Below are 15,803 nucleotides of genomic sequence, written 5' to 3' on the forward strand. Positions count from 1 at the left end.
AGAGTAGAACAGAGCAGTAGAACACTAGAGTAGAACAGTGCAGTAGAACACTAGAGTAGACCACTAGAGTAGAACAGTGCAGTAGAGCACTAGAGTAGAACACTAGAGTAGAACAGTGCAGTAGAACACTAGAGTAGAACACTAGAGTAGAACACTAGAGTAGAACACTAGAGTAGAACAGTGCAGTAGAGCACTAGAGTAGAACACTAGAGTAGAACAGAGCAGTAGAGCACTAGAGTAGAGCACTAGAGTAGAGCACTAGAGTAGAGCACTAGAGTAGAGCACTAGAGTAGAGCACTAGAGTAGAACAGAGCAGTAGAGCACTAGAGTAGAACAGAGCAGTAGAACACTAGAGTAGAACAGTGCAGTAGAACACTAGAGTAGACCACTAGAGTAGAACAGTGCAGTAGAGCACTAGAGTAGAACACTAGAGTAGAACAGAGCAGTAGAGCACTAGAGTAGAGCACTAGAGTAGAACAGAGCAGTAGAGCACTAGAGTAGAACACTAGAGTAGAACACTAGAGTAGAACACTAGAGTAGAGCACTAGAGTAGAGCACTAGAGTAGAACAGAGCAGTAGAACACTAGAGTAGAACAGTGCAGTAGAACACTAGAGTAGAACACTAGAGTAGAACAGTGCAGTAGAACACTAGAGTAGAACACTAGAGTAGAACACTAGAGTAGAACAGTGCAGTAGAGCACTAGAGTAGAACACTAGAGTAGAACAGAGCAGTAGAGCACTAGAGTAGAACACTAGAGTAGAACACTAGAGTAGAACAGTGCAGTAGAGCACTAGGGTAGAGCACTAGGGTAGAGCACTAGAGTAGAGCACTAGAGTAGAGCAGAGCAGCAGAGCAGAGCACATTATTCCTTCTCTCTCTCTCTCTCTCCCTGCAGGAGTAGATTTTAAGATCAAGACGGTGGAGCTGAGAGGGAAGAAGATCAGGTTGCAAATCTGGTGAGTCAAAAGGAACAGGAAGTCATCGTCAGTCATCTTTAATAACTTCCTGGTGCGTTTGTTCTGTCTCACTACCTCACACAGACTGATTTACGGCACAGTAGTGAACTGTACCCTTTAATCTGGGCTCCACCACTGGCAGTCAGCCTCCATGTAACCCTGTAATCACATTGTATTAGTCACATGCGCAGAATACAACAGGTGTAGACCTCACAGTGAAATGCTGACTTATGACCCCCTAACCAACAATGCAGTTTAAAAACAATACGGATAAGAATAAGAAATAAAAGTAACAAGTAATTAAAGAGCAGCAATAAAATAACAATAGTGAGGCTATATACAGGGTGTACCGGTACAGAGTCAATGTGGAGGCTATATACAGGGGGTACCAGTACAGAGTCAATGTGGAGGCTATATACAGGGGGTACCGGTACAGAGTCAATGTGGAGGCTATATACAGGGGGTACCGGTACAGAGTCAATGTGGAGGCTATATACAGGGGGTACCGGTACAGAGTCAATGTGGAGGCTATATACAGGGGGTACCGGTACAGAGTCAATGTGGAGGCTATATACAGGGGGTACCGGTACAGAGTCAATGTGGAGGCTATATACAGGGGGTACCGGTACAGAGTCAATGTGGAGGCTATATACAGGGGGTACCGGTACAGAGTCAATGTGGAGGCTATATACAGGGGGTACCGGTACAGAGTCAATGTGGAGGCTATATACAGGGGGTACCGGTACAGAGTCAATGTGGAGGCTATATACAGGGGGTACTGGTACAGAGTCAATGTGGAGGCTATATACAGGGGGTACCGGTACAGAGTCAATGTGGAGGCTATATACAGGGGGTACCGGTACAGAGTCAATGTGGAGGCTATATACAGGGGGTACTGGTACAGAGTCAATGTGGAGGCTATATACAGGGGGTACCGGTACAGAGTCAATGTGGAGGCTATATACAGGGGGTACTGGTACAGAGTTAATGTGGAGGCTATATACAGGATGTTACGGTACTGAGTCAATGTGCGGGGCCACCGGTTAGTTGAGGTAGTATGTACATGTAGGTAGAGTTAGTAAAGTGACTATGCATAGATGATAACAACAGAGAGAAGCAGCAGTGTGAGAGGTGGAGGGGCACTGCAAATAGTCTGGGTAGCCATTTTGATTAGGTGTTCAGCAGTCTTATGGCTTGGGGGTAGAAGCTGTTAAGAAGCCTCTTGGACCTAGACTTGGCGCTCAGGTACCGCTTGCTGTGCGGTAGCAGAGAGAACAGTCTATGACTAGGGTGACTGGAGTCTCTGACAATTTTTAGGGCCTTCCTCTGACACCGCCTGGTATAGAGGTCGTGGATGGCAGGAAGCTTGGCCCCAGTGATGTACTCGGCTGTTCGCACTACCCTCTGCAGTGCCTTGCGGTTGGAGGCAGTTTCCATACCAGGCAGTGATGCAACCATTCAGGATGCTCTCGATGGTGCAGCTGTAGAACCTTTTGAGGATCTGAGGACCCATGCAAAATCTTTTTCAGTCTCCTGAGGGGGAATATGTTTTGTCGTGCCCTCTTCACGACTGTCTTGGTGTGCTTGGACCGTGTTAGTTTGTTGGTGATGTGGACACCAAGGAACTTGAAGCTCTCAACCTCCTCCACTACAGCCCCGTCGATGAGAATGGGGGCGTGCTTGGTCCTCTTTTTCCTGTAGTCCTCTGGATCCCTGCACAGTCTCATTTAAGATCTTAATCACTTTTCTAGCCTCTCTGGACTAAAGCCTAATTATGACAGGTGTACCATATTACGTATTGGACCGTTAAAAAATACAGTGTTTACACTACCTTGCAGTTTACCAATAAAATGGGCGGATGGTGAAGTAGATATACTTGGTATTCACATCTCAAAAAATATAAATGAATTTACCACAATTCATTTCAATAGAAAGTTAGCAAAAATAGATAAGATTCTCAAACCATGGAGAGGTAAATAATTATCTATTTATGGAAAAATTACGTTGATTAACTCTTTGGTCCCAGTTTACTAACTTACTATTGGCATTGCCTTCTCCGGATGATTCGTTTTTAAAATCATATGAGCAAAAAAATATAACATTTTATTTTGGAATGCTAATCCAGACAAAATTAAACGTGCCTCTTTTAATATAATGAATATGAGTTTTGGGGGGTTAAAATGATTTTAATATTTGACGAGCCGTACAAAGCTGGTTACAATTTCACTTTTATCCTCCGGAAAAGATACAACAAATATTATGGTTAAACTCAAATATATTGATTTAATTAAAAATCTTTATGGATTCTTTTTTTAAAAATGGTATTATATTTATTAATGATATTATAAATAGTAATGGAGTTATGTTGCATATGCAGTTATTGAAAATATATGGGAATATCTACTCAATCCAAATTTACAACCAACTGATTGCAGCACTACCATAAAAAAGGTAAGTGGAAAAGGGAGAAGGTAGGGAACTTGTTATATTAAAGATACAAATTGGCTGAAAGAAACTGGCACAAATAGAAAAATATACCAGTTTCATCTGAGGACAGAAATGTTGACAGCCGCGCCATACAGGTTGCAAGCCTATAGACCCAAGCCACTAATAATAATAACAACAACAATACAAGCCTATAGACCCAAGCCACTAATAATAACAACAACAACAATACAAGCCTATAGACCCAAGCCACTAATAATAACAACAACAACAATACAAGCCTATAGACCCAAGCCACTAATAATAATAACAACAACAATACAAGCCTATAGACCCAAGCCACTAATAATAACAACAACAACAATACAAGCCTATAGACCCAAGCCACTAATAATAACAACAACAACAATACAAGCCTATAGACCCAAGCCACTAATAATAACAACAACAACAATACAAGCCTATAGACCCAAGCCACTAATAATAACAACAACAACAATACAAGCCTATAGACCCAAGCCACTAATAATAACAACAACAATACAAGCCTATAGACCCAAGCCACTAATAATAACAACAACAATACAAGCCTATAGACCCAAGCCACTAATAATAACAACAACAATACAAGCCTATAGACCCAAGCCACTAATAATAACAACAACAACAATACAAGCCTATAGACCCAAGCCACTAATAATAACAACAACAACAATACAAGCCTATAGACCCAAGCCACTAATAATAACAACAACAACAATACAAGCCTATAGACCCAAGCCACTAATAATAACAACAACAACAATACAAGCCTATAGACCCAAGCCACTAATAATAACAACAACAACAATACAAGCCTATAGACCCAAGCCACTAATAATAACAACAACAACAACAATACAAGCCTATAGACCCAAGCCACTAATAATAACAACAACAACAATACAAGCCTATAGACCCAAGCCACTATTAATAACAACAACAACAATACAAGCCTATAGACCCAAGCCACTAATAATCAACAACAACAACAATACAAGCCTATAGACCCAAGCCACTAATAATAACAACAACAACAATACAAGCCTATAGACCCAAGCCACTAATAATAACAACAACAACAATACAAGCCTATAGACCCAAGCCACTAATAATAACAACAACAACAATACAAGCCTATAGACCCAAGCCACTAATAATAACAACAACAACAATACAAGCCTATAGACCCAAGCCACTAATAATAACAACAACAACAATACAAGCCTATAGACCCAAGCCACTAATAATAACAACAACAACAATACAAGCCTATAGACCCAAGCCACTAATAATAACAACAACAACAATACAAGCCTATAGACCCAAGCCACTAATAATAACAACAACAATACAAGCCTATAGACCCAAGCCACTAATAATAATAACAACAACAACAACAATACAAGCCTATAGACCCAAGCCACTAATAATAACAACAACAACAACAATACAAGCCTATAGACCCAAGCCACTAATAATAACAACAACAATACAAGCCTATAGACCCAAGCCACTAATAATAACAACAACAACAATACAAGCCTATAGACCCAAGCCACTAATAATAACAACAACAACAATACAAGCCTATAGACCCAAGCCACTAATAATAACAACAACAACAATACAAGCCTGTAGACCCAAGCCACTAATAATAATAACAACAACAACAATACAAGCCTATAGACCCAAGCCACTAATAATAACAACAACAACAATACAAGCCTATAGACCCAAGCCACTAATAATAACAACAACAATACAAGCCTATAGACCCAAGCCACTAATAATAACAACAACAACAACAACAATACAAGCCTATAGACCCAAGCCACTAATAATAATCAACAACAACAACAATACAAGCCTATAGACCCAAGCCACTAATAATAACAACAACAACAATACAAGCCTATAGACCCAAGCCACTAATAATAACAACAACAACAATACAAGCCTATAGACCCAAGCCACTAATAATAACAACAACAATACAAGCCTATAGACCCAAGCCACTAATAATAACAACAACAACAATACAAGCCTATAGACCCAAGCCACTAATAATAACAACAACAACAATACAAGCCTATAGACCCAAGCCACTAATAATAACAACAACAACAATACAAGCCTATAGACCCAAGCCACTAATAATAACAACAACAACAATACAAGCCTATAGACCCAAGCCACTAATAATAACAACAACAACAATACAAGCCTATAGACCCAAGCCACTAATAATAACAACAACAACAATACAAGCCTATAGACCCAAGCCACTAATAATAACAACAACAACAATACAAGCCTATAGACCCAAGCCACTAATAATAACAACAACAACTACAAGCCTATAGACCCAAGCCACTAATAATAACAACAACAACAATACAAGCCTATAGACCCAAGCCACTAATAATAACAACAACAATACAAGCCTATAGACCCAAGCCACTAATAATAACAACAACAATACAAGCCTATAGACCCAAGCCACTAATAATAACAACAACAATACAAGCCTATAGACCCAAGCCACTAATAATAACAACAACAATACAAGCCTATAGACCCAAGCCACTAATAATAACAACAACAATACAAGCCTATAGACCCAAGCCACTAATAATAACAACAACAATACAAGCCTATAGACCCAAGCCACTAATAATAACAACAACAATACAAGCCTATAGACCCAAGCCACTAATAATAACAACAACAACAATACAAGCCTATAGACCCAAGCCACTAATCATAACAACAACAATACAAGCCTATAGACCCAAGCCACTAATCATAACAACAACAATACAAGCCTATAGACCCAAGCCACTAATAATAACAACAACAACAATACAAGCCTATAGACCCAAGCCACTAATAATAACAACAACAACCAATACAAGCCTATAGACCCAAGCCACTAATAATAACAACAACAACAATACAAGCCTATAGACCCAAGCCACTAATAATAACAACAACAATACAAGCCTATAGACCCAAGCCACTAATAACAACAACAACAACAATACAAGCCTATAGACCCAAGCCACTAATAATAATAACAACAACAACAATACAAGCCTATAGACCCAAGCCACTAATAATAATAACAACAACAACAATACAAGCCTATAGACCCAAGCCACTAATAATAACAACAACAACAACAATACAAGCCTATAGACCCAAGCCACTAATAATCAACAACAACAATACAAGCCTATAGACCCAAGCCACTAATAATAACAACAACAACAATACAAGCCTATAGACCCAAGCCACTAATAATAACAACAACAACAATACAAGCCTATAGACCCAAGCCACTAATAATAACAACAACAACAATACAAGCCTATAGACCCAAGCCACTAATAATAACAACAACAACAATACAAGCCTATAGACCCAAGCCACTAATAATAACAACAACAACAATACAAGCCTATAGACCCAAGCCACTAATCATAACAACAACAATACAAGCCTATAGACCCAAGCCACTAATAATAACAACAACAACAATACAAGCCTATAGACCCAAGCCACTAATAACAACAACAACAACAATACAAGCCTATAGACCCAAGCCACTAATAATAACAACAACAACAATACAAGCCTATAGACCCAAGCCACTAATAATAACAACAACAACAATACAAGCCTATAGACCCAAGCCACTAATAATAACAACAACAACAATACAAGCCTATAGACCCAAGCCACTAATAATAACAACAACAACAATACAAGCCTATAGACCCAAGCCACTAATAATAACAACAACAATACAAGCCTATAGACCCAAGCCACTAATAATAACAACAACAACAACAATACAAGCCTATAGACCCAAGCCACTAATAATAACAACAACAACAATACAAGCCTATAGACCCAAGCCACTAATAATAACAACAACAACAATACAAGCCTATAGACCCAAGCCACTAATAATAACAACAACAACAATACAAGCCTATAGACCCAAGCCACTAATAATAACAACAACAACAATACAAGCCTATAGACCCAAGCCACTAATAATAACAACAACAATACAAGCCTATAGACCCAAGCCACTAATAATAACAACAACAACAATACAAGCCTATAGACCCAAGCCACTAATAATAACAACAACAATACAAGCCTATAGACCCAAGCCACTAATAATCAACAACAACAATACAAGCCTATAGACCCAAGCCACTAATAATAACAACAACAACAATACAAGCCTATAGACCCAAGCCACTAATAATAAAACAACAACAACAATACAAGCCTATAGACCCAAGCCACTAATAATAACAACAACAACAATACAAGCCTATAGACCCAAGCCACTAATAATAACAACAACAATACAAGCCTATAGACCCAAGCCACTAATAATAACAACAACAACAATACAAGCCTATAGACCCAAGCCACTAATAATAACAACAACAACAATACAAGCCTATAGACCCAAGCCACTAATAATAACAACAACAACAATACAAGCCTATAGACCCAAGCCACTAATAATAACAACAACAACAATACAAGCCTATAGACCCAAGCCACTAATAATAACAACAACAACAATACAAGCCTATAGACCCAAGCCACTAATAATAACAACAACAACAATACAAGCCTATAGACCCAAGCCACTAATAATAACAACAACAACAATACAAGCCTATAGACCCAAGCCACTAATAATAACAACAACAACAATACAAGCCTATAGACCCAAGCCACTAATAATAACAACAACAACAATACAAGCCTATAGACCCAAGCCACTAATAATAACAACAACAACTACAAGCCTATAGACCCAAGCCACTAATAATAACAACAACAACAATACAAGCCTATAGACCCAAGCCACTAATAATAACAACAACAATACAAGCCTATAGACCCAAGCCACTAATAATAACAACAACAATACAAGCCTATAGACCCAAGCCACTAATAATCAACAACAACAATACAAGCCTATAGACCCAAGCCACTAATAATAACAACAACAACAATACAAGCCTATAGACCCAAGCCACTAATAATAACAACAACAACAATACAAGCCTATAGACCCAAGCCACTAATAATAACAACAACAACAATACAAGCCTATAGACCCAAGCCACTAATAATAACAACAACAACAATACAAGCCTATAGACCCAAGCCACTAATAATAACAACAACAACAATACAAGCCTATAGACCCAAGCCACTAATAATAACAACAACAACAATACAAGCCTATAGACCCAAGCCACTAATAATAACAACAACAACAATACAAGCCTATAGACCCAAGCCACTAATAATAACAACAACAACAATACAAGCCTATAGACCCAAGCCACTAATAATAACAACAACAACAATACAAGCCTATAGACCCAAGCCACTAATAATAACAACAACAACAATACAAGCCTATAGACCCAAGCCACTAATAACAACAACAACAACAATACAAGCCTATAGACCCAAGCCACTAATAATAACAACAACAACAATACAAGCCTATAGACCCAAGCCACTAATAATAACAACAACAACAATACAAGCCTATAGACCCAAGCCACTAATAATAACAACAACAACAATACAAGCCTATAGACCCAAGCCACTAATAATAACAACAACAACAATACAAGCCTATAGACCCAAGCCACTAATAATAACAACAACAACAATACAAGCCTATAGACCCAAGCCACTAATAATAACAACAACAACAATACAAGCCTATAGACCCAAGCCACTAATAATAACAACAACAACAATACAAGCCTATAGACCCAAGCCACTAATAATAACAACAACAATACAAGCCTATAGACCCAAGCCACTAATAATCAACAACAACAATACAAGCCTATAGACCCAAGCCACTAATAATAACAACAACAACAATACAAGCCTATAGACCCAAGCCACTAATAATAACAACAACAACAATACAAGCCTATAGACCCAAGCCACTAATAATAACAACAACAACAATACAAGCCTATAGACCCAAGCCACTAATAATAACAACAACAATACAAGCCTATAGACCCAAGCCACTAATAATAACAACAACAACAATACAAGCCTATAGACCCAAGCCACTAATAATCAACAACAACAATACAAGCCTATAGACCCAAGCCACTAATAATCAACAACAACAATACAAGCCTATAGACCCAAGCCACTAATCATAACAACAACAATACAAGCCTATAGACCCAAGCCACTAATAATAACAACAACAATACAAGCCTATAGACCCAAGCCACTAATAATAACAACAACAACAATACAAGCCTATAGACCCAAGCCACTAATAATAACAACAACAACAATACAAGCCTATAGACCCAAGCCACTAATAATAACAACAACAACAACAATACAAGCCTATAGACCCAAGCCACTAATAATAAAACAACAACAACAATACAAGCCTATAGACCCAAGCCACTAATAATAACAACAACAACAATACAAGCCTATAGACCCAAGCCACTAATAATAACAACAACAATACAAGCCTATAGACCCAAGCCACTAATAATAACAACAACAACAACAATACAAGCCTATAGACCCAAGCCACTAATAATAACAACAACAACAATACAAGCCTATAGACCCAAGCCACTAATAATAACAACAACAACAATACAAGCCTATAGACCCAAGCCACTAATAACAACAACAACAACAATACAAGCCTATAGACCCAAGCCACTAATAATAACAACAACAACAATACAAGCCTATAGACCCAAGCCACTAATAATAATAACAACAACAACAATACAAGCCTATAGACCCAAGCCACTAATAATAACAACAACAACAATACAAGCCTATAGACCCAAGCCACTAATAATAACAACAACAACAATACAAGCCTATAGACCCAAGCCACTAATAATAACAACAACAATACAAGCCTATAGACCCAAGCCACTAATATAACAACAATACAAGCCTATAGACCCAAGCCACTAATAATAACAACAACAACAATACAAGCCTATAGACCCAAGCCACTAATAATAACAACAACAACAATACAAGCCTATAGACCCAAGCCACTAATAATAACAACAACAACAATACAAGCCTATAGACCCAAGCCACTAATAATAACAACAACAACAATACAAGCCTATAGACCCAAGCCACTAATAAAAAACAACAACAACAATACAAGCCTATAGACCCAAGCCACTAATAATAACAACAACAACAATACAAGCCTATAGACCCAAGCCACTAATAATAACAACAACAACAATACAAGCCTATAGACCCAAGCCACTAATAATAACAACAACAACAACAATACAAGCCTATAGACCCAAGCCACTAATAATAACAACAACAACAACAATACAAGCCTATAGACCCAAGCCACTAATAATAACAACAACAACAATACAAGCCTATAGACCCAAGCCACTAATAATAACAACAACAACAATACAAGCCTATAGACCCAAGCCACTAATAATAACAACAACAATACAAGCCTATAGACCCAAGCCACTAATAATAACAACAACAACAATACAAGCCTATAGACCCAAGCCACTAATAATAACAACAACAACAATACAAGCCTATAGACCCAAGCCACTAATAATAACAACAACAACAATACAAGCCTATAGACCCAAGCCACTAATAATAAAACAACAACAACAATACAAGCCTATAGACCCAAGCCACTAATAATAACAACAACAACAACAATACAAGCCTATAGACCCAAGCCACTAATAATAACAACAACAACAATACAAGCCTATAGACCCAAGCCACTAATAATAACAACAACAACAATACAAGCCTATAGACCCAAGCCACTAATAATAACAACAACAACAATACAAGCCTATAGACCCAAGCCACTAATAATAACAACAACAACAATACAAGCCTATAGACCCAAGCCACTAATAATAAAACAACAACAACAATACAAGCCTATAGACCCAAGCCACTAATACATAACAACAACAACAACAATACAAGCCTATAGACCCAAGCCACTAATAATAACAACAACAACAATACAAGCCTATAGACCCAAGCCACTAATAATAACAACAACAACAATACAAGCCTATAGACCCAAGCCACTAATAATAACAACAACAACAATACAAGCCTATAGACCCAAGCCACTAATAATAACAACAACAACAATACAAGCCTATAGACCCAAGCCACTAATAATAACAACAACAACAACAATACAAGCCTATAGACCCAAGCCACTAATAATAACAACAACAACAATACAAGCCTATAGACCCAAGCCACTAATAATAACAACAACAACAATACAAGCCTATAGACCCAAGCCACTAATAATAACAACAACAACAATACAAGCCTATAGACCCAAGCCACTAATAATAACAACAACAACAATACAAGCCTATAGACCCAAGCCACTAATCATAACAACAACAACACAAGCCTATAGACCCAAGCCACTAATAATAACAACAACAACAATACAAGCCTATAGACCCAAGCCACTAATAATAATAACAACAACAATACAAGCCTATAGACCCAAGCCACTAATAATAACAACAACAACAATACAAGCCTATAGACCCAAGCCACTAATAATAACAACAACAACAATACAAGCCTATAGACCCAAGCCACTAATAATAACAACAACAATACAAGCCTATAGACCCAAGCCACTAATCATAACAACAATACAAGCCTATAGACCCAAGCCACTAATCATAACAACAACAATACAAGCCTATAGACCCAAGCCACTAATAATAACAACAACAATACAAGCCTATAGACCCAAGCCACTAATCATAACAACAACAATACAAGCCTATAGACCCAAGCCACTAATAATAACAACAACAACAACAATACAAGCCTATAGACCCAAGCCACTAATAATAACAACAACAACAACAATACAAGCCTATAGACCCAAGCCACTAATAATAACAACAACAACAATACAAGCCTATAGACCCAAGCCACTAATAATAATAACAACAACAACAATACAAGCCTATAGACCCAAGCCACTAATAATAACAACAACAACAACAATACAAGCCTATAGACCCAAGCCACTAATAATAACAACAACAACAATACAAGCCTATAGACCCAAGCCACTAATAATAACAACAACAACAATACAAGCCTATAGACCCAAGCCACTAATAACAACAACAACAACAACAACAACAATACAAGCCTATAGACCCAAGCCACTAATAATAACAACAACAACAATACAAGCCTATAGACCCAAGCCACTAATAATAATAACAACAACAACAATACAAGCCTATAGACCCAAGCCACTAATAATAATAACAACAACAACAATACAAGCCTATAGACCCAAGCCACTAATAATAACAACAACAACAATACAAGCCTATAGACCCAAGCCACTAATAATAACAACAACAATACAAGCCTATAGACCCAAGCCACTAATAATAACAACAACAACAATACAAGCCTATAGACCCAAGCCACTAATAATAAAAACAACAACAATACAAGCCTATAGACCCAAGCCACTAATAATAACAACAACAACAATACAAGCCTATAGACCCAAGCCACTAATAATAACAACAACAACAATACAAGCCTATAGACCCAAGCCACTAATAATAACAACAACAACAATACAAGCCTATAGACCCAAGCCACTAATAATAACAACAACAACAATACAAGCCTATAGACCCAAGCCACTAATAATAATAACAACAACAACAATACAAGCCTATAGACCCAAGCCACTAATAATAACAACAACAATACAAGCCTATAGACCCAAGCCACTAATAATAACAACAACAATACAAGCCTATAGACCCAAGCCACTAATAATAACAACAACAACAATACAAGCCTATAGACCCAAGCCACTAATAATAACAACAACAACAATACAAGCCTATAGACCCAAGCCACTAATAATAACAACAACAACAATACAAGCCTATAGACCCAAGCCACTAATAATAACAACAACAACAATACAAGCCTATAGACCCAAGCCACTAATAATAACAACAACAACAATACAAGCCTATAGACCCAAGCCACTAATCATAACAACAACAACAATACAAGCCTATAGACCCAAGCCACTAATCATAACAACAACAATACAAGCCTATAGACCCAAGCCACTAATAATAACAACAACAATAATACAAGCCTATAGACCCAAGCCACTAATAATAACAACAACAATACAAGCCTATAGACCCAAGCCACTAATAATAACAACAACAACAATACAAGCCTATAGACCCAAGCCAATAATAACAACAACAACAATACAAGCCTATAGACCCAAGCCACTAATAATAACAACAACAATACAAGCCTATAGACCCAAGCCACTAATAATAACAACAACAACAATACAAGCCTATAGACCCAAGCCACTAATAACAACAACAACAATACAAGCCTATAGACCCAAGCCACTAATAATAACAACAACAACAATACAAGCCTATAGACCCAAGCCACTAATAATAACAACAACAACAATACAAGCCTATAGACCCAAGCCACTAATAATAACAACAACAACAATACAAGCCTATAGACCCAAGCCACTAATAATAACAACAACAACAATACAAGCCTATAGACCCAAGCCACTAATAATAACAACAACAACAATACAAGCCTATAGACCCAAGCCACTAATCATAACAACAACAACACAAGCCTATAGACCCAAGCCACTAATAATAACAACAACAACAATACAAGCCTATAGACCCAAGCCACTAATAATAACAACAACAATACAAGCCTATAGACCCAAGCCACTAATAATAACAACAACAATACAAGCCTATAGACCCAAGCCACTAATAATAACAACAACAATACAAGCCTATAGACCCAAGCCACTAATAATAACAACAACAACAATACAAGCCTATAGACCCAAGCCACTAATAATAACAACAACAATACAAGCCTATAGACCCAAGCCACTAATAATAACAACAACAATACAAGCCTATAGACCCAAGCCACTAATCATAACAACAACAACAATACAAGCCTATAGACCCAAGCCACTAATAATAACAACAACAACAATACAAGCCTATAGACCCAAGCCACTAATAATAACAACAACAATACAAGCCTATAGACCCAAGCCACTAATAATAACAACAACAACACAAGCCTATAGACCCAAGCCACTAATAATAACAACAACAACAATACAAGCCTATAGATACACTTTCCTACTCATTCATTACTGCTGCAGTGCTTGTTGTAGCGCTGAGTGGAAATAGGAAGAACGTACATTTTATTTCTTATAGAAGTGTTGAATACAAGGTGTTGACAGTGCTGAGTAACAACTTAAACATGAACTCATTAATAAAAACAGCAGCTCTTTACTGTATTCATTGACAGTCTCTCTCTAGTCGTGGTTTTAAACATTTTGAAATCTCACAGTATCAATTTTGCTGTAACTTTCTTTTATGGTTGCTACGTTACTGCAGACACGGTCATCTGAGACATCCGATTGGCCAGCGGTAGGCCTATACTGCACTTGATTTGCTTTCTGGGCCCGGCGGGAAGGAAAAATGTGTATCTTTTTAGACACATGAAATTGTTCAAAATGGCGACAGTTGGCCTACCCAGCGCTCAGGGAAGCTGAATCGGGTTCACCAACCGCCAACAGCCCCGAGACGAAATAAAACAAAGTAGGAACACGAGGCTATATCGTTGGATGTTTTAACAGAAATGATTGGAGATCGACTAGGAAGGCCTTAGAGATCGACTAGGAAGGCCTTAGAGATCGACTAGGAAGGCCTTAGAGATGGAGATCGACTAGGAAGGCCTTAGAGATGGAGATCGACTAGGAAGGTCTTAGAGATGGAGATCGACTAGGAAGGTCTTAGAGATGGAGATCGACTAGGAAGGTCTTAGAGATGGAGATCGACTAGGAAGGCCTTAGAGATGGAGATCGACTAGGAAGGCCTTAGAGATGGAGATCGACTAGGAAGGCCTTAGAGATGGAGATCGACTAGGAAGGCCTTAGAGATGGAGATCGACTAGGAAGGCCTTAGAGATGGAGATCGACTAGGAAGGTCTTAGAGATGGAGATCGACTAGGAAGGTCTTAGAGATGGAGATCGACTAGGAAGGCCTTAGAGATGGAGATCGACTAGGAAGGTCTTAGAGATGGAGATCGACTAGGAAGGCCTTAGAGATGGAGATCGACTAGGAAGGTCTTAGAGATGGAGATCGACTAGGAAGGCCTTA

The 15,803-nt window shown here is 37.9% G+C and overlaps 1 protein-coding gene across 1 annotated transcript in view; it reads left to right on the plus strand.

Moving 5' to 3' along the window:
* The window catches only part of LOC106596615 (ras-related protein Rab-12), a 33,174-nt gene that overhangs the window by 8,431 nt on the left and 8,940 nt on the right, over positions 1 to 15,803 (plus strand). Inside the window, exon 2 of the mRNA XM_045714417.2 lies at positions 897 to 957. Coding sequence (XP_045570373.1) covers positions 897 to 957 — 61 coding nt within the window. The remainder of the gene's footprint in view (positions 1 to 896; positions 958 to 15,803) is intronic.

Source organism: Salmo salar, chromosome 03 (assembly GCF_965601325.2).
Source record: "Salmo salar chromosome 03, fSalSal1, whole genome shotgun sequence".
Lineage (NCBI taxonomy): Eukaryota > Metazoa > Chordata > Actinopteri > Salmoniformes > Salmonidae > Salmo > Salmo salar.